General features: G+C 37.7%; 1 protein-coding gene across 3 annotated transcripts in view; it reads right to left on the bottom strand.

Moving 5' to 3' along the window:
* The window catches only part of RNF115 (ring finger protein 115), a 65930-nt gene that overhangs the window by 17109 nt on the left and 21358 nt on the right, over positions 1–27463 (bottom strand). For all 3 annotated transcript variants that reach the window (XM_034989860.1, XM_034989861.1, XM_034989862.1), the window contains exons 3-4: positions 26599–26656; positions 10886–11097 (exon numbers count right to left, since the gene is read on the bottom strand). In XM_034989860.1, coding sequence (XP_034845751.1) covers positions 10886–11097; positions 26599–26656 — 270 coding nt within the window. The remainder of the gene's footprint in view (positions 1–10885; positions 11098–26598; positions 26657–27463) is intronic.

The following is a 27463-nucleotide window of genomic DNA, read 5'->3' on the forward strand; positions in this document are numbered from 1 at the left end:
GAGTTTTCCAGTCCCTGAAATAGAATATCCCTCGCTGCAAATTAATAAATTAGTCTTCTGGCACAGGTCAGATTCACTGAAGGTTAGAAAAGATGAGCTAGTCTATTCAGGACCCGATTTACTGCTGGATAAACTATCATTTGAAAGCTGCAGATTAGAGGACATGCTTTAGACACTCTCACAAGTATTTGCAGAATGAATGAACAGGGGAGCCTAGGTGGCTCAGTCATTAAGCGTCTGCCTTTGGCTCACGTCTTGATCCCAGGGAAGCCTGCATCAGGCTCCCTGCTTGGCAGGAAGCCTGCTTCTCCCTCTCCCAGTCCCCTGCTTGTGTTCCCTCTCTCGTTGTGTCTCTCTTTGTCAAATAAATAAATAAAATCTTTAAAAAAAAAAAAAAAAGAATGAACACTGTGAGACTTACCCATCTTTACATTTGCAAAGAGGTTTCACTCATGTCATTGAAAAAGCCAAAGAAAACAGATCTCATTTCAGGGTAACTCCCTAAATTGGTGTAAGGAACACATTAATAATCCCACAAAGGCTAATTAATCTCTGACATCTGATTTTTTAAATGACAAAGCACTCTGTCTATAGTGGAATCAGTGAAATGAACAGGAGTAGCCTGCGATGTAGCCCACGGAAACCACCAGTTGAAAACCTGATGAGCAGAATAAAACGTTATACTCCCTCTCAAATCAACAGGAAAAACCATCATTAGGAAGAAGCCACGCTAAAATCTAATCAAAAAGAAATCTATAAAATATGAAATTGTAATGTACTTTCAAAACACTGGGTGAGGGGATGCCTGGGTGGTTCAGTCGGTTAAGTGTCGGCATTCGGCTCAGGTCATGATACTAGGATCCTGGGATGGAATCCTGTATCAGGCTCCTTGCTCAGCGGGGAGCCTACTTCTCCCTCTGCCTGCCACTCCACCTGCTTGTGTTCCCATTCACTCTCTCACAAATAAATAAAATCTTAAAAAAACAAAACAAAACACGGGGTGACATATAATGACAACTACTGTAAAAAGGAGAAACAATCATTGTAGAAGAATCAGGGTAGACCTGCTAAGCAGGTAGAATATGACCCATAAAAATATGACCAAAAAAGATATGTTGTGTTCCATTTACATGAAGGAGAAGAAAAAAGAAAGTGAACTAAAAACTTGCAGGTACTACTTCCTGACATATTGGTATTTGTGCTTTGGAACTTGTTTGGAGATTCTAGCAGGGGAGCGCAGCTACTCATATACCCTTAACGGAAGAAGGGTCCTCCTCTATCGGGGAAGGTCCTCCTCTTCTAGCGCACAGCTTGGGGAGGGAGGCACATGGAGCAGTGAGGGAGGAAGGGGACACCCGCCTAGCCCACCAGATCCACTGAATGAACCCTGGAGATCAATGGGGTGACAGATGTTGCAGTCAGATCACCCTCACAGCCAGTATGTGTGCTTTGGAAGGAAAGTTTCTGAGAAAGGGAAATGCTTAATTCTTTTTTTCTTTTTTAATTGGGAAGACTATATGATACTATTAGATTTGTTTAAAGTACTTTTTAAACATATATAATCCTGCCAAATACAAATATCATCATTTGTATAATATCCTGGCTCCAATTTTCACTGGCTTTATAATTTCAGGCAATTTACCTAACCACTCTGTGCCTCAATTTCTACTGTAAAATGGAGATTCACAGTAACTTCTTCATAGGGTTATAGTGAAGATTAAACAAATTACTATTTGTAATGCACTCAGACTAGGGCCTGGCACAAACTCTTAGCTATAATTACCACTAATGCATATATTCCATATACCTCTTAGGAACATAATTACAATTATCCATTCATTCAACACAAATATATTTAGTATCCACTATAAAACAGACACTATTCTAGAAGCTGGGAATAGAGATGAAAACACCACCACCCCAGACCATTAACCCCAGAAGTAACTTTAAAGGTTGTAAGAGATTTGGTCCCTCAAAAGATGCCAGACCCAGACAGAATTATAGGTAATTTTTATCAAACCTTTAAGGAATAGGTAATTCCTATGTTATTTAAACTATTCCTAAGCATAAAAAAACAAAGATTTTCCAGTTCATTTTATCAAACTAACAATCCTGATACCAAAATGTGATAAAGTAAACACAAAAAAATTACCAGCCTCCTTATGAACAGATGCAAAAACATTCTTTTAAACTTTTCTCCTTTCAGAAGCAACAGTTACATAAATGAAGTACTGGATTAAATTTTTTAAAAAGTGGGCTCTAGTCAACTTTCATTATTTTTCTGCATATGAACATGACAAAAGGTTAGGATATCCTTCTCCCTCCTACACACTGCCAAGCAGAATGCAATTTTAAAAGTTTGTCCTTGCTGAACTCCAAGAAAACAAACAAAAAACTCCCACAAAAACCAAAAAGACAAAAAAAAGCGCCTCTTTTTTTTTTTTTTAAAGATTTTATTTATTTATTTGACACAGACAGACACAGTGAGAGCAGGAACACAAGCAGGGGGAGTGGGGGAGGGAGAAGCAGGCTTCCCACTGAGCAGGGAGCCTGATGCGGGGCTCGATCCCAGGACCCTGGGATCATGACCTGAGCCGAAGGCAGACGCTTAACGACTGAGCAACCCAGGCGCCCTCTAGCCTCTTGACAGTAAACCTGCAGAATGCTCCATCACCCCAAAAAAGCTGTGGATTTCAGCACATGCACCAACAAATATACAGGGCTAGTTTCTGCACTCCTCTTTTTTAAAGAGTTTATTTTACGATTATACCACACAGCATTTTAAACCCTGACATATAACTCCCTAATAAGTAAGCAAAGATAAAAGTATTTATCTTAACTAGAAACAAGAGAAACCATCACTTATAGACTTCAGACATTACTGTACTTCAACTTTCATAACATTCATGAAACAATCTTCAGACAATTACTTTTAACAAAGAATACTTTTTAAAATTTGATATTTGTATGTATTGTGAAATGATCACCACAATAAATCTAGTTCACATCCATCACCATACATAATTAGAATTTCTTTTTCTTGTGTTAAGAACTTTTAAGATTACTCTCTAGCAATTTCCAAATATAAAATACAGTATTATTAACTATAGCCACTCTGCTGTACATTATATCCCCAACTTATTTATATTTTAACTGGAAGTTTGTACCTTTTGACCCCCACCCCCTTCACCCATTTTGCTCACCTCCCATGCCCCACTCCCTTTCCCCACCCCACCCTGGCAACCATAAATCTGTTCTCTGTATCTATAAACTTGGTTTTGGGATTTGGGGTTTTTTTAGATTCCACATGTAAGTGAGATATATTTGTCTTTTTCTGACTGACTTATTTCACTTACCATAATGCCCTCAAGGTCCAGCCACACTGTTAAAAATGGCAAGATTTCATTCTTTTTTATGGCTGAATAATATTCTATTATATATCTATACCATGTTTTCTTTATCCATTTATCTATTGATAGACATTCAGGGTTGTTTCTACATCTTAGCTATTGTAAATAATGCTGCAATAAACATGGGGGATGTGCATGTATCTTTTCAAATTAGTGTTTTCATTTTTATCGGATTAATATCCAGAAGTGGACCTGCTGGATCATATGGTAGTTCTATTTTTCTTGAGGAATCTCCACACTGTCTTCCATACTGGCTGCACCAATTTACATTCCCACCAACAGTGCACAAGGGTTCATTCCCTTTTCTCCACATCCTCACCAACACTAGTTATTTTCTGTCTTTTTGAGAACGGCCATTCTAACAGGTTTGAGGTGATATCTCGCTGTGATTTTGACTTGCATTTCCCTGACGATTACTGATGCTGAACATCTTTTCATGTACCTGTTGGCCATCTATATATGTCTTTTTTGGAAAATTGTCTATTCAGATCCCCTGCCCATTTAGTCAAATTATTTGGAGTTTTTTGATGCTCAGCTGTGTAAGTTCTTTATGTACTTTGATATTAATCCCTTAGAAGATAAGGTTGCTTCATTTTTAATGTATTTACATATATAGTTACTTTCTCCTAATGGCAAATGTTTTTGTCATCTACATATTTAGTCAATAATGTTTACACACAGGTAATAACATGAAACTTCTTTTCACAGTATGTCTAAATAAGGTAAAAAATGGGTAGGTTCATTTAATGAAAACTTTAAATGAAAGGGGCACCTAAGTGGTGCAATCAGTTAAGCGTCGGACTCTTGGTTTCAGCTCGGGTAGTGAACTAAGGGTGGTGAGATTGAGCCCCACGTTGGGCTCAACACTCAGCACAGAGTCTGCTTGGGTTTCTCTCCCACTCCCTCTTGCCCCCCCAACCCCCAGACACACTCTCTCTCTCTAATATAAATAAATAAATAAATCTTTTAAAAACCTTTAAATTATAATGATAGAAAGGGAAAAAATCAACAAGAGTTAAATGACTTTCTCCCTCTGCCTCTCACCCCGCTCTCGTAATCTCTTTCATTCTCTCTCAAATAAATAAAATCTTAAAAAAAAAAAAAAAAGCTAAATGACTAAAATATACAAAATGCTGATTCAGAGCCAAAAATCACTAAGTTCATGACACTCACCACCCCCCCAAAAAAAGATGTGTGTGGGAGGGTGCACATGGTTAACATATCTTACAAGATAAGATCAAAATCTTCAGAAGACTGCTAAAACATTATTTAATGTAAAATAAATGTTAATCCTATGCTACAATTAATCTGAAGTAACGTGTTACTTTTTCTATTAGCTAAAATAGCTAATAAAATATCTAATTAGCAGACACTGGCTGTCTGACCCCAAATCCATTCTCAACACCATTCTCCCTTGCCACCTCCTACTACAAAGGATTCAAAAGCTAAATCCATGCTCTCCCAGCTTTCTTTACAGCTGGGGATGGGGAACATGTAACAAAGTGCCCAGTGAGTGGAATTTTCTTGGTAAGGAATATAGAGGTGGGAGTGGGGCAATGGAAAAGATTTTCCTTTCCTTAAAAAAAAAGGGGGGGGGGGACAAATAAGCTGATGCTATCCCTTTTCCCTTTCTTCTTTCCTGAGGCTCTAAGGCAGTAAGCATGAGAGAAAGACCAAGAGAACCACAGAGATTCAACCCTAACATGGTTAAGATATGGAAATATCCTACTGCCACCCAGCTATAGACATCTTATTATGTGTAAGAAAAACAAATTCCTATGGAAAAACGTTCCATGCTCATGGATTGGAAGAACAAATATTGTGAAGATGTCAATGCTACCTAGAGCAATCTACACATTCAATGCAATCCCCATCAGAAAAACAAATTCTTAAGCCATCATTAAGTTCAGGTTATATGTTACTCAGGTAATACAATTGTCTGTAAAGGACACATGAGAAAAGGAGGCTTATATCTTTCTCCCACTCTGCTATTAGTTAAAAAGACAATGTAGTGGGCGCCTGGGTGGCTCAGTCGTTAAGCATCTGCCTTCGGCTCAGGTCATGATCCCAGGGTCCTGGGATCGAGTCCCACATCGGGCTCCCTGCTCTGCGGGAAGCCTGCTTCTCCCTCTCCCACTCCCCCTGCTTGTGTTCCTGCTCTCGCTATGTCTCTCTCTGTCAAAAAAATAAATAAAATCTTTAAAAAAAAAAAAAAGACAATGTAGTAACAGAGTAGACCACAATTTCCAATGGAATAAATAAGCAAAGCAACCAAGGAAGACTGAATCAAGCTAATGTGTTCACACTGATATTTTATTAATCTGGCAAGGAATTTCTGAGCAAAAGATACTAAAATTTGACCCCTGCCTACTTTAGCTGTTCATGGCCCAGCTCCAGGGCTCTGTGAGAAGAGTGTATATAGCCTAGTGCCTGAAAAATTCTAGGCATTTGATTAAGTGTTAGTTACCTTCTCGTCTCAGATTGCAGAAAAAATACAAGGCTACCAAAGGGCATTCATACTGTTTTTAAGCATTCATACAGTAGATAGAACAAATTAGAATAATTCTCCCCATTCCTATTAGCAACTAAAAAAATCTTCTTGAAAGAATTTTATTTCCTTTACAAGACTCCTAGCAGAAACTGTGTTTGTCCAGTAGGCCAGAAATTATCCAGCTAATAATCAAGAGAAACACAAGCTGATCACTTTACTCTGACACCCCAACTCTCTTATTAATTTAAGGGCTATGAACAAGGGTTACTGCTTAAAATGCTTAGATCCAATTACTCTGGTCAAATTGGGATTATGAGCATCAAAATGAATAATGATTAAAATAAAATCCATGAGTCCATGCTAAAATAAATAAGTGGACTGAAAAGATAGGGCAAGGAGAAGAAAAAAGCTCATTTACAGAAGATTGGCATCTGTAGAAGGAATCATAGAAATAGAAAAATCATTATTTTACAGCCATTATAGTAATAATTCAGGCAAGAATCATCATGTAAAAAACTACTAGGGAACCAGATGTTCATTCAATATCCAAGTATCACCACAGATTATTTATTAATTACAAAGGAGAAAGTGTACCTTTATAAGAAAAGTTTGGCAGACAAAGCCTTAACCAAATGGTCAAACTGAACACTACCCATGATGGGGAAAGCTAACAATGTGCCCCTCTGCTGCAATACGCTGAGAAGGATACATCATTTATCTAGTACTCTTGCCCAGATACTTAATCTGAATGAAGAAACAATCAGACAAATTCAAATTACCAGACATCTTAAAAAAAAAAAAAACAAAAAAAACCCCTAAACTTGACTTAAAACTAAGGAAGGTCATGTGTGGGTTTTCCCTGATAGCATGAACTGAACGCCCAGCCACCAGCTAGCACCACCACCAGACATGTACACAAATAAGCCTACAGATGATTTCAGCCCTCAGGCTTTATGTGTTCTAGCTGTGGTCCTAGGCATCACACAGCACAGAGAAACTATCTCCTACCCTATCTGAATTCCTCACTCAAAGAACTGTGAGCGATAATACATAATTATTACTGTTTCAAGTCACCAAGTTTTAGGATAATTTGTTATGCAACAACAGATAACTAATATACACTCTAATAAGGCAGAATCTCAATTTTCCTCAGTAGTGCCTACCTCACAGTAGGTACTTCATAGTACCTACTATGCCATAGTACTATGGTAGGGGAGTGCATGAGGTGCTTTGGGAGAGCACAAAGAAGGGCCTCTGACACAGTCCTGAGGTCACAGGAGGCTTCCTAAATTCAACAAAGGATTAACTGGGTTAAGAAAGCAGCAGAGGGGGCGCCTGGGTGGCTCAGTCGGTTAAGCGTCTGCCTTCGGCTCAGGTCATGATACCAGGGTCCTGGGATCAAGTCCCGCATCGGGCTCCCTGCTCTGTGGGGAGCCTGCTTCTCCCTCTCCTCCCCACTTGTGCTGTCTCTCTCACTATCTCTGTCTCTCTCTAATAAATAAAAAACAAAAATCTAAAAAAAAAAAAAGAAAGAAAGCAATAGAGGTATTTCTGCCAAAGGAAACAGATTAAGCAAAGGTAAACAAGCTAGAAACACCATGGTGTATGTAGAGAATAAGTTTTATATTGGTGGAATAAAAGGAAGAAGTGACAGGAAACAAGGTTGCAGAGTTCAGAAACACAGAGGCCCTTGTATATTAAGTTATGGACCCTATGACAATGGATTTTATACAGAGAAGTGACAGAGATTTGAAAATTTAGGTAGATAATCCTGTTAAGGGTAATACGGGAGCAAACTTAAGAATGGTAATGCTTTGAAAGAGATATGGATGTGAACTACAAGGGAAATGGTTGGACAAAACAGGAGTTGAGAAATAGGAAAGAAAAATCAGGAAGAATTCATAACTAACTGGCTAAGTATATATTGGAGAGTTGAGCGGGACAAAGAAAAGATTCTATGTTAATACTTCAGTTTCTAAACTGGGTAGAGTGGTACCCCCCATCAAAATCAGATAAAGAAAAAGGATTGGGTTTGGAAGAAAAGAGTTTAGCTTTCATCTTGGTGAGTCTGGAGTATCTATGGAACATCCAGTTGGAAATGTCTAACAAGAGGATATAAATTCAAGTCTCAAATTAGGGGGAAAGGTCAAAATAGAAATATAGATCTGGGAGTCTTTAGTATATAGGTAATTATTAGAATTGTGAGATAACCTAAGAATGGCCAGAGAGAACTTACAGAGTAGTGGTTCTCAACCAGGGACAATTTTGCTCCCTCAGGGGACATTTGGCAATATCTGAAGACAGTTCTGGTTATCATAATTGGGAGGATAAGGGGGGTTTACTACAGGTAGTAGACAAAAGCCAGGGACACTGCTAAACGTCCTGTAATGTACAGGAGAGCCTCCCACACAACAAAGAATTATCTAGCCCCAAAATGTCACTGAGTCCCAAAGTTAAGAACCCTATTGCAGACTAAGGAAAAGTCAGAGAAGAGGTAAATCGAGAAAACTTACTGTCATGGAAGTCAGAGAAGCAGAGGATTTCACAAGGGGGGAGAAAATGTTGAATTCAGTACATTAGACTCATACAATAAAGATTTTGAAATACACACTGGGTCTTCACCCCTGCAACACAGGGATTTTAGTGAAAGGAGAACCAGATTATAGTAGTAGAGGAATAATGAGAGATGAGAAAGTACAAAAAGTAAAAGCAACTCCTCGGGAAATTTTATTGGAAAAGGAAAGAAATACGATTGGGCAGTAACTAAAACAATGGTTCTCAACTCTGGCTACAATCAGAATAACCTCAAAAGCTTTTAAAAATTACCAGTGCTTAGGGGTGCCTGGATGGCTCAGACGGTTAAGCGTCTGCCTTCTGCCTTCGGCTCAGGTCATGATCCCAGGGTCCTGGGATACAGTCTCACGTCAGGCTCCCTGCTCAGTGGGGAGCCTACTTCTCCCTCTCCCTCTGCCTGCTGCTCCCCCTGTTTGCACTCTCTCTCTCTCCCTGTCAAATAAATAAAATCTTTAAAAAAAAAAAAATTACCAGTGCTTAGATCTCACCCAGAATACTTAAATCGGAATCCTTGGGGACACGGACCAGGTATCAGGATTTTTAAAAATACCTCAGTGACACTAATGTACAGCCAGAGTTGAAAACCATGCTGCTAAAGTGTGGGGGGGCGGGGCAGCAAGGGGGAAAAAGGGAGCAGGGAGATGAAAATGGATGAAACTAAATCTCAGAGGAAATAGGTAAAGAATAAGTCAGAAACATGGGCTGATGGAGTTACTTTGAAAACAAAGGCAGGATACCTCATCTTAGGAGACTGGAAGGAGAAATAAATATTAATGTAGAAAAATGTGACCCAGGGTTTTTGGGAGTTCATGTCTGAGGCCCCAATTTTCAAAATGAAGAATATAATCAGCTGCTAAGAATGAGCTACCAGACAGGAAATTTGGAGTGAGATTTGGCGGAAGTTCAAAATATTTCCTGAGGGGAATGCAAATTAAAAGACTAATCAAAAGCATTGACAGTCTAATGGAGATTAAATACACTTTGCCAGCTGCAGGGGCACCAAAGGGCACATTAATGATTTTCCTCCAGCAGTACTCAGCCATTCCCTTAGGGGAGGAACAAGGTAAAAGCAGACCACAGCACCGATCCAAAATTGGCAGTTTAGTGGGTAGGAGAAAGTAAGTGCACAAGAGGTAAAACTGTAGATGAACTGTAGCTGAGGAGCTGAACAATGGGGTCCATTCCAGGTAGAGAAAGGAAAGTAAACTACACGCAATTTAAAGGGCACAGATTTGCCTCTCAGCACCATATGTTATTACAATGGTCTAAGATTTTTAGGCTTTTGTCCTTGACAATCCCATTAAATCAGATTTCCTATATCTTATTATTGTCCTAAGAAGAAATGTCTACAACTAACTTTGAAATTCATAAGATATAATATGAACTAATGGACAAATAGGTGGATAGATATGTGATAAAGCAAGTATAGTAAGCTATTAATAGTAAAATCTAGAAGGTGTATATATGTAAGGGAGTGTAGGCTCTAGAACAGCACTGTCCAATAGCACTTTCTGAGATAACGGAAATGTTCTATAATCTGTGCTGTAAAATATGGTAACTACCAGCAATCTGTAGCTACTGAACCCTTGAAATGTGGCTACTGTGACTGAAGAATTTTGAGTTTTATTAACTTTTAATTAATTTAAATCGATGTAACCCCATGTGGCTAGTGGCTGCCATGCAGCACTAGATTCATACATCCCTGGATTCAAGTAAATCCTGGATCTACCACTGATCCAGGTTATTTTATTTCTCTGAGTCTTAGTTTATTCTTATATAAAATAAGAATAGCAATAGCACCTACTAATTCATATGGATTAAATAAGCAGATAAAGCATGAAGTACAATCCTAAGCATATGGCAAACACTTTTAAAAATTCATGTTTATTATTCCTACAAAATGGGCTCTATGAGATCAAAGGTCAGCATCTGTTCTGCTCACCACTGTATCCCCAATATCTAACAGAAGTGGTCCAGCATAAAAGACATTCAATAAACATTTGTTGCATGAATGTTTTTACAGTCACAAGACTATATTTCTATTAAATTGCATATTAAGTCCACTGCTCCAATCTGTTGAGGTCTTTTTGAATCCTAATGTTGTCCAATATATTGGATATCCCTTTCAGTATTTTCTGATAAACAAATATTATCACCTATATATTAATCTAAGACATTAATAAAATTAACCAGAGACCTATATCATTACTTTTAGCATCCTTTAGTTTATCATCATTTGTTAACTGGTAGCAGCTGAGAAGAGACATTCAGTTTAACTTCACCTTCACTCTGTTTATATCTCCATCTTGTCCATAAAGGTAAGAAGTATGAGAACCTTATAAAGATTAGATTATGCCAATACATCCTTCATTGAAACTACCCTTAAAGAGAACTTAAAGAAAAAACTCACCCTTCAATAGCTGGGGATCTATCAGGACGAGTACTTCCTCGTGATCTGTATCTTCGAGTCATTGGCAGCCGTGGAGGACGACTTGGTCCCCAGAAGTCAGTGTGAGTTTGGTGACCCCTCTCATTGGCTCTATTATCTTGGTCCAGTGGATTGCTACTAAGAAATGGTCTAAAATCTGGGAAAAACATCGTGTGGTCCAAATGCTCCCAGAGCTAGTAAAAACCAGAAATAAACAACACGTTACTGGTTTCAAGATCAGAGGAAAGAGGAAATGGTTAAGAATAAATACTGAAAAAGGAGGAAAAAAAATTTTTTTGGAATAGTTTTTAACACTTCGAAATACAGCAGTTCCAAACTAAAGAAGTGTATATTTCCCTAATTTCACGGAGGAGAAAAGAAATGTCTTTCAAGTGCATACATGGTGTGTGTGTATGGGGGGGCACTTATATACTGAGAAACTTAATTTCCCTCATACAGAAACAAGCCAACAGCTGGACCCTTTTCTTAATACTGAGCTCATATTCACATGCCTCTGGCCAGTTTCCCCTTCTGAAGTAAAAATGTGAGCCAGACATGACCATGGACTTCTGTCCTAAGCACAACCATTTAGATCATCATATTCTCGTGCTTTGTCACAAATAACATCCACATTTCTACTATATAATAACCTAAGATTTAAATAAAATGGATGTAGTTACACATTTTTTTTACAGATCATCATTACCACAAAGTGGAGACAGAGGACTACAAAATACTTCTATTATCTAGAAACTGCATCAGAAAGGGACATTGTCAAAGCTGTGCCAAAGCAGTGCAGGAACGTTTGGTAAGACTATTCTGTTGTACATATTTTATCACTCAAAGGGTGTTGTTGGGGATGTGGGGACAGGAGTAGGGGGGGGATGTGTGTTTGGAATTATTCAACAAAGAGTGAATGGAAAAAACAAACCACCACTGAAATAATTTAAATTTTATTTATCTGTACACCAGATATTTTAGAGTTCCAGAGAATACTACCTATTTCACTCCATCCAACCAAGCACATAACTCTGGTTACATCCTGGTCTTTTCATTTTGTTTCAAAGTTTTAAATCAAACAGAAAAACTTATTATTTAATGCATATATAATAAGAGGGACACAAAACTGCTCAGCACATGACCTTAGGTCTTAAAATCCTCACAGCCCTCCTGCTCCAGACTGATCATTTCTTCCAGAGACCCATACTAACAATAGCCTCCTCTAGAAACATTCAGAGAACAGATTAGCAGGCCAGCTGCATGTTAAAGCTGATCTGATTTCAGACCCCACTCTAGTCTCAACCTAACATCCAATAACTTGTCAAATCGATTCTTGAAATTAAGGAGTTTGTTTAGGTTTGTCAAAAATGTTATTTTTGCCATTTTTTCCGGTTTACATTTTGCTTCTTGATTTTCAAAGATGTTTCCTCCTCCTTTAAAAAATAGACAATATAGTACAAAAATGTGAATGCAGAATATAAAATATGAAGTGCAATACAGTCTCCATTCATTCAGCTATGACCAATCCCTACCCCTAATTCCTACTCTGAGGTTAATTTGGTGTGTAGAATTCCAATCTTTAAATATCTTTGTGTTAACACACACACACACACACACTCTTTCATTCAACAAATGAAACATTTAGCATGTACTCTGTCCCAATCACTTTCTGGGAACTATTTAAGATATGGCAGTGAATAAGATGTTAAAAAAAAAGAACCTCTGCCCCAGTGGATTTCATTTTTAAGTGGGAAGAGATACTACCCCTCCCCACAAATGGAAGGCAAAAGAACTGTAGATATTAGACAGGGATAAAAGCCATGGAGGAAAAAGAGGCTTGCACTGACTCAGAACACACAAAGTCCTATCACTATTTTCAACAGCACCATAACATGGACGTTTTATATTTTATGTAGTCTTTAACATTTTTATTATAATATCTAGTACCTGATACATGTAAAATATAATGAGGTATAAGAAAGTAAAATATAGGGGCGCCTGGGTGGCTCAGTCGTTAAGCGTCTGCCTTCGGCTCAGGTCATGATCCCAGGGTCCTGGGATCGAGCCCCGCATCGGGATCCTTGCTCGGCGGGAAGCCTGCTTCTCCCTCTCCCACTCCCCCTGCTTGTGTTCCCTCTCTCGCTATCTCTCTCTGTCAAATAAATAAATAAAAATCTTTAAAAAAAAAAAAAAAGAAAATACATACCCATATAACCATCTCTTAGTTCACATCACTAAAGCCACTGAAACCCTCTGTGTGTCCCTCCCTGCCCCAACCTCCAGTAACCACAACCCATAATTTTTTGTTTATTATCCCCTTGCTTTTCTTTACAGTTTTACTAGAAATGTATATATCCCTAAAAAAATGTGACTTATGAATTATAAAAGTGCCTTATGAAAGCACTTGCTTTTTTGGCTGCACATGTTGGTGCATTCATTTTCACACACATTTTATACCACACTTTTTAAAATCTTTTCTCCTCAATAAACATCTAGATTGTTTCCAGGTTTTTGCTATTACAAACAGCCAGTGTGAACATTCATATATGTGTCGTCTGCTGCAGAGATAGAAAAGTCTCTCCATTTAGCAGTTTGTACAACTTTATATGTTCTATATATCTTCAATTTTACTTGGTAATGCCAAATTGTTTTGCACAGTAACTATCAATTCACACATCCACCAAGAGTTTCCACTGTACCAAATCCTGGCAAGCACTAGATATCACAGGGCTTTTGTTTTTGTTTTTAGTTTTTACCAATCTGCTAGACAGAAAATGATATCTCATTGTAAGGTTTTTGTTTGTTTTTTTTGTTTCTGGTGTATAAGAATAAATAGGAGGGTTTATTTAAAATGCATATTCTTTGGCCCTACTCCAAAAAGTAAATTCAATAGGTCTACAGTGAGTCTGAAAGACTCCCTTTAGCCTTTCTTGTATGGAAGGTCTATTAGCAATGAAATCCCTCAAATGTTGTTTATCTGGGAATGTCTTAATTTCTCCTTCATTCTTGAAAGACACTTTTGCCAGAGTTTGGTTTTTTTCTAATTAAAGGATTTTATTTATTTGAGAGTAGGAGTGCACAAGCAGGGGGAGAGGGGGGGAGGGCAGAGGGAGAGGGAGAAGCAGACTCCCTACTGAGCAGAGAGCACTCCAAGGGGCTGGATCTTGGGACCCCGAGATCAGGACCCGAGCCTAACAAAGACAGACGCTTAACCGAGTCACCCAGGTGCCCCACTTTTGCCAGATTTTGAATTCTTGGTTGGCAGTTTTTTCTTTCAGCACTTTAAAATGTCATCACTGCCTTCTAGCCCTCAATATTAACTCACCTTGAATTCTTTTTTTTAAGATTTTATTTATTTATGTGACAGAGAAAGAGAGAGAGCACAAGCAGGGGGAGCGGCAGGCAGAGGGAGAGGGAGAAGCAGGCTCCCTGCCGATCAGGGAGCTCAAGGCAGGGCTTGATCCCAGGACCCTGGGATCATGACCTGAGCTGAAGGCAGATGCTTAACCCACTGAGCCACCCAGGCACCCCCCCCAACCTTGAATTCTTAGGATGAACAAAAGCTGGCTTATAATACATTGCTGCATTCTATTTCTGGGGTTTGGGTGAATTTCTGCATCTATGTTCATGACAGAATTGGCCTCTAATTTTCCTTTTGTGTACTATCCTTGTCTGATTTTGCTATCAAGTTATCTTAGCCCCATAAAATATATTAGGAAGCATTCTTTTTCATATGGCCATCCTGTAGCATAGAAATAGAATTACTGGGTATAAGCATTTTAAATTTTGTTAGATAATACCAAGCTACCCTCCAAAGGTCTATACCAATTTATACTCCCACCAGAGTACAAGAGCTTACATTCTTCCATACTCTTGCCAACACTGTTTTTTAATAATTTTTAAAAACTTCTGATGTCCAACTGGATGAACAAAAAATAATATGCACACTACAAACATTAATAAGATTTCTCTAAATACTAGTGAAATAAAGCACCTTTTCAGTTTAACTGCTATTTTTACTTCTTATCATCAGACTTATTTTCCTTTCTAGGGACAGTCCCACCTCTGGTAAAGATAGCTGGTTTCTAGTCTGAAAAGTGGTCCACAACACAAAGTTTTGCTTGACCCCCAATTCCAAAGTAAATGCAACATTTAAATATCCAAAACTGTACTTGCCTTTAATAAGTGAAAAAGTATTATCCCCTCCACTTTTTCCATCATCCAACATCACTAACATAAACTATAGGAAATGTACAATTCCCGTACTATATGAATAAAGTTCCAAAAAGTTTGCTCACAGAAAAGAACTCTCAAAGCAATCATTATAATTAACATAAAAACTAAGTATTTGAGAATTTTGACTAGAAGAAAAATCAAGTACCAAGATTCTAATATCAATAATCTGCATTGATAATTATACAACTTGTAATCACATCTAATACATGTAAAAATTCTGAAGGAATTCAAGATTAGAAGCAGCTGCAACAACAACATGAGGCATTTTGCTACTTGCCTGGAAACTGAAAATTAGCGTAAACAAATAATAACAATCAATGTATTTGTCCCAAATAGTGCACGCTGGCCACAGAACACAACATAAAAAGCGCACTACACAAATTTATACCAAATCAAAACTAAGGATAAGAACAGCTGCAGGTCATTTGCTTCTGAGTAGACTTAAACAAGCATAAGAGAAAAAAAATAACTCTTCTATAAAACTGGGTGTTCAGGACATGGCTTACATGTAAGTAAAACCAGAGACCACTATTACAAAGTTTTGGTGAAACATCCAAAAGATTCACAGAGACCGTTTATTTGACAAGTTTTGCTTGAAAAACTGAAATGTTACTCTGAATGGTGGTAAAAAGACAATGCTTCTGAAAATACCTGTGCTGAAATATTTACAATATAAAAAACAGGATGGACAATACTTTCCATTTAGCAGAATTTGCTACTAGCTAACCATGATCACATCAGCAACTCTTAAAATATTATGGTCTGTTCCTCAGAAGTTAAAGTTACCATAGGACCCAGCAATTTCACACCTAGTTATATATCTAAGAAAACATATGTTCACACAAAAATTTATACACAAATATTCCTTATTCATAACAGCTAAATAGTGTAAACAACCAAATGCCCACCAACTGATGAGTGAATAAAGTGTAGTACTGTATACATACAACTGAAATATTATGTAGCCATAAAAAAAAAGAATAAAGTACTGATACATGCTACAATATGGATGAACCTTGAAAATATGGTAAGTGAAGGAAATCAGTCACAAAGGTCACATAATGTATGATTTATATAAAATGTCCCAAAGAGGCAAATCCAGAGAAAACAGATTGGTGGTTACCTACGGCTGAGGGAACTGGGAAGAAAAAAGGAGTGACTACTAATGGATAGAGAGTTACTTTTTGTGGTGAAAAAGAAGTTTTAGAATTAGTGGGGATGGTTATACACTGTGAATATACTAAAACCACTGAATTGTACACTTTAAAGGTTAAATTACAGGGTGTGTGAATTATATCTTTTAAAAACACTATAGTCTCGGGTGGCTCAGTTGGTTAAGCATCTGCCTTCAGCTCAGGTCATGATCTCAGGGTCCTGGGATCTAGCCCCACATAGGGCTCTCTGGGCTCTCTACTCAGTGGGGAGTCTGCTTCTCCCTCTGTGCTTTCCCTCTCTCTCTCAAATAAATAAATAAAATCTTAAGAAAAAACAAACTACAGTCTCACAGAGATAAACTGAGAGTACAACTTTGAAAAAGTTCACAAGCAACCTTATGAAAACATTAAAGATAAAGAACACACCCATCACCTCCAAATGTTTTCTAGTGCCCCTAGGTAATCCCTTCCTCCTGCCCCTAAGCAACCACTGATCTCCCTGTGGTTTGCATTTTCTAGAATTTTATATTTTCTAGAATTTCATGTAAAAACGATCATATTGTATGTACTCTGGCTTCCTTCACTCGATTATTTTGACATTCATCCATATTTTACCAATGGTTTATGCTGAGTAGTATTCCATAATATGACTATACCACAATTCATCTACCCACCTACCTGTTGATGGGTTGATTTGGGTTATTTCTAATTTTTAGGTTTAGAAATAAAGTTGCTGTGAACATCTGTATACATATTTATATGTGCAGATTCGTCTTTTTTATAAAAAAAAAACAGCTAGTATGTTTTCTTAAGTGGTTGTACCATTTTTACATTCAATTTCAGTTGTTTCACAGCCTCACCAGCAGTTCATATGGTCAGTCTTTCAAATTTTAGCCAGTCAGATAGTTGTATAGTGGTATTTCATTGTGATTTTAACTTGCATTTCCCTAATGATTAATGATGTTGAGCATTTTTTTTGATGTTGAGCATTTTTTTTTACATGCTTATTTGCCATCTGTGTAGTTTTTTTGATGAAGCAAATTGTTTAAATCTTTTGTCATTTTCGAAAAATGGGTTCTTTTCTTATTATTACATTTTAAGAGTTCTCTATGTAGTCTGGACACAAGTCCTTTATGAGATAAATGATCTGAAAACATTTTCCATCAGACTGTGGCTTGTCCCTTCATTCTTATGAAGACGAGTAAAAGTTTTTAATTTTGATGAAGTCCAATTTATCAATTTTTCCTTTTATGAGTCACACTTTTGGTGTCATATCTAAGAAATCTTTGCCTAACCCAAGGTTATAAAGATTTTCTCCCGTGTTTTCTTCTTCAAGGTATAAAAAGTTTTACATTTAGGTCTACTATCCATCTTGAACTAATTTTTATATATGGTTTAAAGCATGTATCTAAGCTCATATTGTTGGTACTGTGAATATCCAAATGTTTCAGCACATTTAAAAGGCCATCCTTTTTCTCCTGGACTGCCTTTGTACCTTTGTCAAAATCAATTGTCAGTAGTGTGTGTCTGTTTCTGGACTTTAGGTATTCTGTTCTTTTGATCTATCTTTTTGACAATACCACAGTCTTGATTACTGTAGCTTTATAATAAGCTCTGAAATCAGGTATTATTAGTCCTCCAACTTTTTTCTTCTTTTTCTAAGAAGTTTTAGCTATTCTACACACCTTGCATTTCCATGTGAATTTTAAAATCTGCTTGTCAATTTCTAAGTTGACTGGGATCTTTATGGAAATTACACTGAATTATAAATGACATCCCACCAATATTGAGTTGATTCTGAGTGGGACATATTTCTCCATTTATTTAGGTGTTCTTCAATTTCTCTAAGTAACATTTTGTAGTTCTCCATGTTCAGATCTTATACATCTTTTCTGAAAAAGTATTCCATATTTGTATACTACTGTAAATTATTTTTTTTTATTTTATTTATTTATTTTGAGAGAGAGAATGAGAGAGAGAGAGTACATGAGAGTGGGAAGGGTCAGAGGGAGAAGCAGACTCCCTGCTGAGCAGGGAGTCCGATGAGGAACTCGATCCCGGAACTCCAGGATCATGACCTGAGCCGAAGGCAGTCACTTAACCAACTGAGCCACCAGGCACCCTGTAAATTATTTTTTAAATTCGATTTCCACCAATTGTTGCTAATATCTAAATTGATTTTTGTATTTTCTTCTCCTGTAACTTTGCTAAATTCACTAGTTCTAATAGCTTTCTTACAGATTCCATCAGGTTTTCTTTTTTTTTTTTTTTTTAAAGATTTTATTTATTTATTTGACAGAGAGAGACACAGTGAGAGAGGGAACACAAGCAGGGGGAGTAGGAGAGGGAGAAGCAGGCTCCCCGCAGAGCAGGGAGCCCAATGCGGGACTCGATCCCAGGACCCTGGGATCATGACCTGAGCTGAAGGCAGTCGCTTAACCAACTGAGCCACCCAGACGCCCTCCATCAGGTTTTCAACATAAAAGATCATGCCAACTGTGAATAGACAGTTTTACGTCTTCCTTTCCAATCTGGATACCACTTACACATCTGTCTGTCTCTACCTATCTTACCTTATTACACTGGCTAGAACCTCCAAAACAATGTTGAACACAAGTGATGAGAAAAGACATCCTGGTCTTGTTCCTGATCTTAGTTAGAAAACAATGTGTTTCACCATTATGATGTGAGTTGTAGGATTTTAGTAGATGTACTTTGTCAGATAAAGGCTGTTCCCGTCTTTTATTTTTTTTTTTAAAGATTTTATTTATTTATTTGAGAGAGAGAGAATGAGAGAGAGCACATGAGACGGGGGAGGGTCAGAGGGAGAAGCAGACTCTCTGCCGAGCAGGGAGCCCGATGCGGGACTTGATCCAGGGACTCCAGGATCATGACCTGAGCCGAAGGCAGTTGCTTAACCAACTGAGCCACCCAGGCACCCTGTTCCCGTCTATTTTAGTTTGCTAAAGAGATTTTATGTGTTTTTATGTGTATGATGATGTCAGATGGTTAAGTGTCTGCCTTCGGCTCAGGTCATGATCCCCGAGTCCTGGGATCGAGCCCCACATCGGGCTCCTGGCTCAGCGGGGAGCCTGCTTCTCCCTCTCCCTCTCCCTCTCTCCCTGCTCATGATCTCTCTCTGTGTGTCTCAAATGAATAAATAAAATCTTTAAAAAAAAAAAAATGATGTTAGGGATGTGAGGGTGATCTGTCACCCCACTGATCGCCAGGGTTGATTCGGCTGATCTGGCTGGCTAGGCAGGGGTCCCCTTCCTCCCTCACCGCTCCATGTGCGTCCCTCCTGAAGCTGCGCACTCGGTCGAAGAGGACGACCTTCCCCAACAGAGAAGGACCGTTCTTCGGTCAAGGGTATATGAGTAGCTGCGCTCCCGTTAGAACCTCCAAGAACTGATGTTAGGGGCACCTGGGTGGCTCAGTCAGTTAAGCATCTGGCTCTTGATTTTGTCTCAGGTCATGATCTCAGGGTTGTAAGCTCGAGCCCGAAGCTGGGCTCTGTGCTGAGCATGGAGCCTGCTTAAGATTCTCTCCCTCTCCCTCTGCACCCCCAGACAAACATGTGCGCGCTCTCTCTCTCTTAAAAAAAAAAAACTGATGTTAGATTTTGTCAAATGTTTTATCTGCATCCACTGAGATGACTATATGGTTTTTACTTTGTAGTGTACTATGAATTACGTTGTTTGATGTTGAACTAACATTCAAATTATGAACTAACCTGCCACTCCTGAAATAAATCCCATTTGAGCATGATGTCAAACCCTTCTTAGATACAGCTGGGTTCTATTTGCAAAATTTTGTTTAGGATTTTCACATCTGTGTTCATGAGGGGATACCGGCCTACAGTTTTCTGTTCTTGTAATATCTCTAAAAAATATTTTTTAAGTTTATTTATCTATTTAAGTAATCTCTACACCCAACAGGGGGCTCAAACTCACAACCCCTAGATCAAGAGTCACATGCTCTTCCGACTGAGCCAGCCAGGTCCCTGCTAGAATTTTATTTTCAAAAAATGTTTGAACACAATTGTTTAACAAGTCCATCGAGATAACTAAACCAGGTTTTGGCCAATAAATAAATTTCCAAAAAATTATATAATTTTTATTATTTTTATTTTCAAATTTTATTATTTTATATATTTTATTTTATTATTAATTATATAATTTTATTATTTTAATATTTATAATTTTATTATTTATTTTTATTTTAATGTAAATTTTCACAAAGTATACCATTTTGGAAGATAATTATATGGTTACTATATGGTTAAAATGGCTGTAGAAGCATTCTACCTTTAATCTGCCATTGGTAGCAGAGTTATATGGCATTAGACTAGCAGCTCCAACCACCTCTTTATCTTATTTTGAGCTGTGTGTGAACCCAAAAGGAGGATAACTCTTGATCCTTGGCTTTTAGACACTGGAGACCGACCTTAAACTATATCTTCATCCTGAGAAAGGCAGTAGCATTTATTGGCAAACAGGCAAAGAAGTGCAGGGGTCCCATTTACCATGGAAACAAAGCTTCTACTTAGAGGTAAATGGAAAGTTGAGTAAAATTATTGCTGAGAGGACAATTTAAAAGACCTATACTTTAAAAGGTCTGTCTCCAGGAAATAGATTTGTTCAATAAATTAAGGAAAAATTAGAATAATTTTTTAAGAAGAATAATAAACTTCAGAATGATTTCGAGGAGCAGAGAGGATAACTGAAAGAAAAGTAAAAAAACATGCTCATCCTCAAATCAACTCAGGGTGCTTGGAATATAAGACTTAAAAGTAAATGGAGGGATACCTGGATGGCTCAGTTGGTTAAGCATCTGCCTTTGGCTCAGGTCATGATCCTAGGGTCCTGGGATCGAGTCCTGCATCACTTCTCCCTCTGCCTGCCACTCCCCCTATTTGTACACACTCTCGCTCGCGCTCGCTCTCTGACAAATAAAATCTTTTTAAAAAAATAAAAATAAAACCTTATTAAAAAATAATAATAAAAGCAAATGGAAATGCAGAGGTTTATAATATACTGCCTAGGCAAGAAAAGGGCCCTCAAAAAGAAATCTCAAGACTATAGTTGCAACCATGGCAAATTCCTAAATTTTACCAAAATATAGAGCTCAAATGCCATTCACAAAGAAAAAATATGACGTACACCCCGATTCCCCCAGTAATATAAACACTGAGCCATTAACAATCTCTTGAAAGGCACCTTTTCCCAAATGAGTTTAAATTTACAGGCCATGGACTCTGGGCAACTGCACTCGCTGAACAGAAACCGGCAAGGCTGACACCAAGAATATTTTGTTTTATCCTTTTTCCTTCAGTTACCATTAAGTTTGTGGTCTTTGCTAATTTGTGGTTATTGGTGTGAACTTATATGCACTCAATTATGGAAATAGAGTTATTTTTTCAACAACTGCGAAAAGCTCAGGAGTTTTACTTGACATTTCCAAATGGACTGGATGTGAAGCAGGTACCATGAAATGAGCTCTTTTAAGTCTTCACACTAAAAAATGAGACACACGAAAGATTTGGTTGAATTTTTCAATCCAGGTTGCAACTGCTCAAAAAATGAGACACACGAAAGATTTGGTTGAATTTTTCAATCCAGGTTGCAACTGGCATCTGAGTGCAAGCCCTCTGGCTGAGACTGAGAAGAATAGCAAACAGGTAAAGGATGGTTAACCTGGGTAAGGACGGTTTAAAATCTTTAACTTCTTTTTACTAGATTGAATCATTTAAAATTGCCATTTTGGGGGGATGCCTGGGTGGCTCAGTTGGTTGAGTGTCAGACTCTTGATTTAGGATCAGGTCATGATCTCAGGGTTGTGAGATCAAGCCCCACGTCAGGCTCTGTGCTCAGTGGGGAATCTGCTGGAGATTCTCTCCCTCAGCCCATCTGTGCTCGCTTGCCCAAGTGCACTCTCTCAAAAATAAATACATCTCTTTAAAAAATAATAATAAAATTGCCATTTCTGTAGGTCAAAAATAGAATATCAACAATTTTGTTTAGTTTAATGTAATTTACTTTATATTGTTCTTTACCATTTCAGAGCCTTCTCCACAGGTCCCAGGAGCACACAAAAAAGAACAGAGTTGGTACTGGAGACAGTCCTTCTTTATGAAGGTAAAGGCAAAACTGTTCTTACGTATTACTGATCTCCCCCAGCTGTGACAGTCACGATTCCCACACCCCTGCTAACTTCAGGCTTAAATTACTAAACCCAAAGTGAAAAGGGAAGAATCAGATCTCTCATTTCCATCTCTGACCTCTTCATTCATTCCTCATTACTCTTCTCTACCAGAGGAGTGATGTATCTGATTGGTGAGTGACAAGAGCCTGACATCTGCTGATTCACCATTCATTCATTCATTTCTCCAACGGATGGGGTTCACATATTAGGAAGCTACACAAATTCAAAAGAAATAGTTCTGAGTATGAATGACTGCTCCACAACCTCTAATTCTTAGGTGAGTCATCCTATATAGACTTAGGATGTCCATTTGGCCACAGATCAATTATGTTCTCCAATATGGTTGAATAAAGCTAAATTTTTATTTCCATCTGGCTTCTATATTTCTCAATGTGTTCTAGATTCAGAGGTGGAGGAAAAGATACAATCAACAATGAACTATCACATATAACCAGACATGTTTAACATAGGATAACAGTTTAATAAGTACAGTACAGACATGAAACAATATGAACTCATAAAATTTATAATTCTTTTAATAAAAAGAGACAAAAAAGATTTTTTACATAATCCTAAATAAATGTTAAAAAGCAGAAATACAATATGGTATACTGTGAATGCCTCTGAAAAAAGTAATGAATCATGCAGGCAAAAAATGTAAAGTATTATGCAAAGAAATAAAGCTAAAATAATGAGAAAACAGATTTTTCATTTTTTAAAAAAATCTTCTTAATGTTGTTATAGTATCTTTTGGTACCAATGACTCAAGACAAAACCTGAAAGGAAATGTGTAGAGAAAAGGAGCTCCCGGAATACTGCGACTCCAGATGTTTTTAGTACCTTTTTATTGTCATTATAATGCTACATCATGTACCAAAAGAAATTTTAATAAATCTAAATCAGACTGCTTCGAGTGCCCTACCCTCCTGTGTATACTGGGAGTTCTGTGTCCAGGAAGCCATCTATCTTATTTTCTGCATCGGAGGCAGCAGCCGCAAGCCACTCTTGCACTGAAGTGATCCATTTAGTAAGCTGAGAAGCAGATCAGAGGTCTCACTGGCTCCAGGTCACGGTCAGAAGCTTTCAAGTAATCAATGAAACCCTCAGGTAGCCATGGGCTCAATTCCCCAGGTTACCACCAGGAGCCTCAATACAGCAATGTCCTTCCTCTCTACAAACTGCTAGCAACATTTTTAGATTCATTCTCCACTGACCCTCACACAATACTCAAACAAAACTCCCATTTAACTGGAAACCCTCCTCCCACCCTCACTCCAGCTTCACCCACTCTCTCTCTCCGAGACCCACTTAATAAAAAATTTTTAAAAATACTGATTTTGTTAAAAGTTTTGCTTGGACTAAGCCTCTTCTAACACATCTAGTATTTTAAGAATTCAGCTATTAGTAAACAGAAAATAACCTTTTCTCTGTACAAGGAATTCTGGCTGAAGAAAAACAGAACAAAATTCAGCATAAGCTTTTGCTGAAATTATAAACTAAAATATGGAAAAGGAAAATAACTTCGGTTTCTATTTATAATTTTTTAAGTGTTTTATCCGGAGACATGAATATAAAACCTTATAGCTTATGAATATTATTGAGATAGTTTTCCTCACCTCATTGCGTATCTGAATTCCATCTACCCTGTAAGGCTCCAATACGTGATGCCTTGTTTTAACTTCCCAATGAGGGAGTTTTACCTTTTCCATGAAGTTTAAATAATGGCTAAAATGTATTAAAACTCACTGCATGGCAGGTACATTGGCCTACATACCTAGGATGTGTTAATTCATTTAATCCACACAATCCTATGAGGTAGATATTATTTTCCCCAATTTACAGACAAAGAAACAGAAGCACAAAGAGATTCTAAGTAATTTTGCCCAGGTTACATAGCCAGTTAAGTGGTGGACCCAGGATTTGAATTCAGGCAATCTTGTTCCAGGCATACTACTATGTCATTTGACTTCTCTCCCCTCCTAAACACTCCAGTCTTCCCAGAGGCTGCAGCCTACCAATCTCACCCTTCTACTGTACTTGTTACATACGCCCCACAATAAGCTTATCACACTCTCTGTATACTCTGTTGTTTTCTTATTTGCTTCATATGTGTTTGCACTTGTTGTCCATCTAAATTATAAGATCCTTGCAGGCCAGGCAACCATGACATTTGCTTCTTGTCCCTACTTCCAGCAGAATGCTGTGTATAAAACATTCAGCTAAGAAGCTGACTGATTTAAATCCCTGGCAATTTCTGTATCATAAAGACAGGGTTTTTTTCTGTTTTTTAAATGCAAAATATAATTTAAAAAGGAGCAAACTGACATACTCAGGCATGATGACAAGGGAATTCTACAGAGTGAAAACTGGGCATAATCCTGCCCTTGCTATAAACCCTAAGGGACATGAAGCCACAGGCTATGATTCGGCAAAATTAACACCTGAAGGATAGCTCATGCCACCAGTGACAGATTTAGCAATACTAAAGTTAGGAAAATGACTACCTATATTTATTTTTCTTCTTAATGCATCTCCCCCGATGAGTCATATCTATAAAACTGACAGGCCAATGTTTTTCCATTTCCTAAGAGACTTACATTTAAAGAAAATCAGATGAAGTTTCTTCAGCATATGCATAATCAGTAAGCAACAATCTGTGTTATCAGGAATAGCACACAGGGAAACACATACTAAAATCAAAAAGGCTTCCAGGCCTGGCAAGCATAATAAATTTTAAATAATGTTTTTCAATCCATCAAAATGAGAAAAATAGGAGTTCAAAGACATGAAAAGTCTTGCAAAGCACACTCTAATCGGCCCATGTACTAAGGCACTTCAGAGTTAACCAAAAAACTTAAAACTGGATATTTAGAAGTACACAGACTATAAGTAAAAGAAAATATCCTTAGTAAAACAGGAATTTTACTCAAACATTTCATCAAGCTTCCTGAGTATAATTCTAACATAAAAATCTGGGGGACTACAGATCTTAAGATAATTTTCAGAGGATAAAGGAGAGAGGATTAGGGTTTTATGGGCTTCTTACTGAACACCAATTGTCCAATGCACTGCTAACAGTTTTACTTTACCCACAAATAAATAAATATCAGAAAATTTTGCTAGCTTTCTAGGCAGCTGAGATTTCTCTGGAAAAGGCTAATGTGATCATGAAACACACACACACACACACACACAAATCATGATTATGGGATTTAATATTTTTTTCTTTTAGCATCTGTTAGCTTTCTAAAGCCAACCAAGTTGTGTGGCAATAGAAGCAAAAGCAAACCAGTGTTTCTTGTAGGATGAGATAGATGGTCTGTCTTTTTTATGGGCTTGAAATGATTAAAAACAGCATTTAATGCCACTTACTTGTACACTTAAAAATGGTTAAAATGGTCCAAAAAAAACTAAACAAGAGATTTTGAATCAATGAATGAAATGAGAAAAAAAAAAATTACTCTGAATTTAATGTAAAATGGTATTCCAAGATGCAAACTAATGCCTTATTTTCAAATCATAGTTAAGATTTTTTTCCCAGAACCGTGAATGCTACATTACATACAGAACTGGAAATTAATTATAGGTCCCACCTTGAGATCTGGAAGGCAAGTAAATACCATATCCTGAACCTGGCCCCCAATTCCAATCATACCAAACCACCATGTTTGTTAGAGGCCATCTCTAAAAACCAGTACCTCTGTGTAAAGCTGAATGGTGACTTCAATTACAACTCATTCTGGCCTGCTCTTTACTTGGCTGTCACACCACCAAAGCAGTCTATAGCACTGTTATTTCACAAACAACACAAGCTTTTTTTCTTCTCACACAATATACACAATTAAGGAAGTAGAAAACAGAATTGAAAACACCACCAGGTTTAAAACAACACAGATCAAGGAGTTTCCTCTCTCTTTTGGTTTACCAAAAGTAACATGCCAAAGGCCCAACTACTAAAAACACAAATCTTTCTAAGGGCTACTCTTGCCCACATTTTTCTTACACATTCTGATGTTTTGCTGCACTGGGAGGTGAAAATCTGTCATGGTTTTAACATCCACCTACTACATACGGAATCCCTACAGCCAAAGGAAAACTTACCTCTGCAAAATGTGTTGATGTGCTATTGTCTATCCGGCTGCCACCACTACCTAAAAAACTGAAGAGAAAAAGGAATGAGTACTGATTCTATTCCTAGGAACAAGCTTCCCTCCCAGAAGCTAAATATAGAATGGTACAATGAGAACAAGGCCCAATAAGGAAAAATAACTCATCCCAACGTGACACCTACGAAGGAAATTATGAAGAACTGGCATGTGGATTAATCTATGGAAAATATTGTAACAAACTACAAAATCAAGTACAAATCAAGTGAAAAATTGGAAAGACAGGCCACCACAAAGTAGGAAGAAGGAACTACAGCCAGCAATGCAATTCAAATCTGACCTGGCAAAAGAAGAAAAACATTTATTCTCAAGGAGGCAAAGAAATAAAACAAGATTCTCAAAATAATGTTTGCTAAAAAATCATTCAACCACCAGGTGAACACAACATTTGAGCCTACTTGGGAATGATTAAATATAGTACTATAAGGGGTCTGGTACTATAGTTAGCACATTATAAAAGATCTCAATAAATATTTTTTTCTTGATAGTCTATCCTATTCTTTCATTATCCTACCCATCCTTCAGGGCCCATCTCAAATGCTACCTCCTCCTTTTCTGAACTCACCAACCAAACGAGGATCCACACCCCTCTGCACTCTGACTCTGATTCTAAATTCTACCTTATTATAAATATCTAGAATTTATCTCATCCACTTCTAACCCTTTCCCTCCTTTCATAAATATAAATGCAGTGCGCCTGGGTGGCTCAGTCGGTTAAGCGTCTGCCTTCAGCTCAGGTCATGATCCCAGGGTCCTGGAATGGAGTCTTGCATCCGTCTACCTCTCCCTCTGTCCCTCCC

The sequence above is a fragment of the Mirounga leonina genome, unplaced genomic scaffold (genome assembly GCF_011800145.1).
Source record: "Mirounga leonina isolate KUSES-001 unplaced genomic scaffold, KU_Mleo_1.0 Mir_493, whole genome shotgun sequence".
NCBI classification, from domain to species: domain Eukaryota; kingdom Metazoa; phylum Chordata; class Mammalia; order Carnivora; family Phocidae; genus Mirounga; species Mirounga leonina.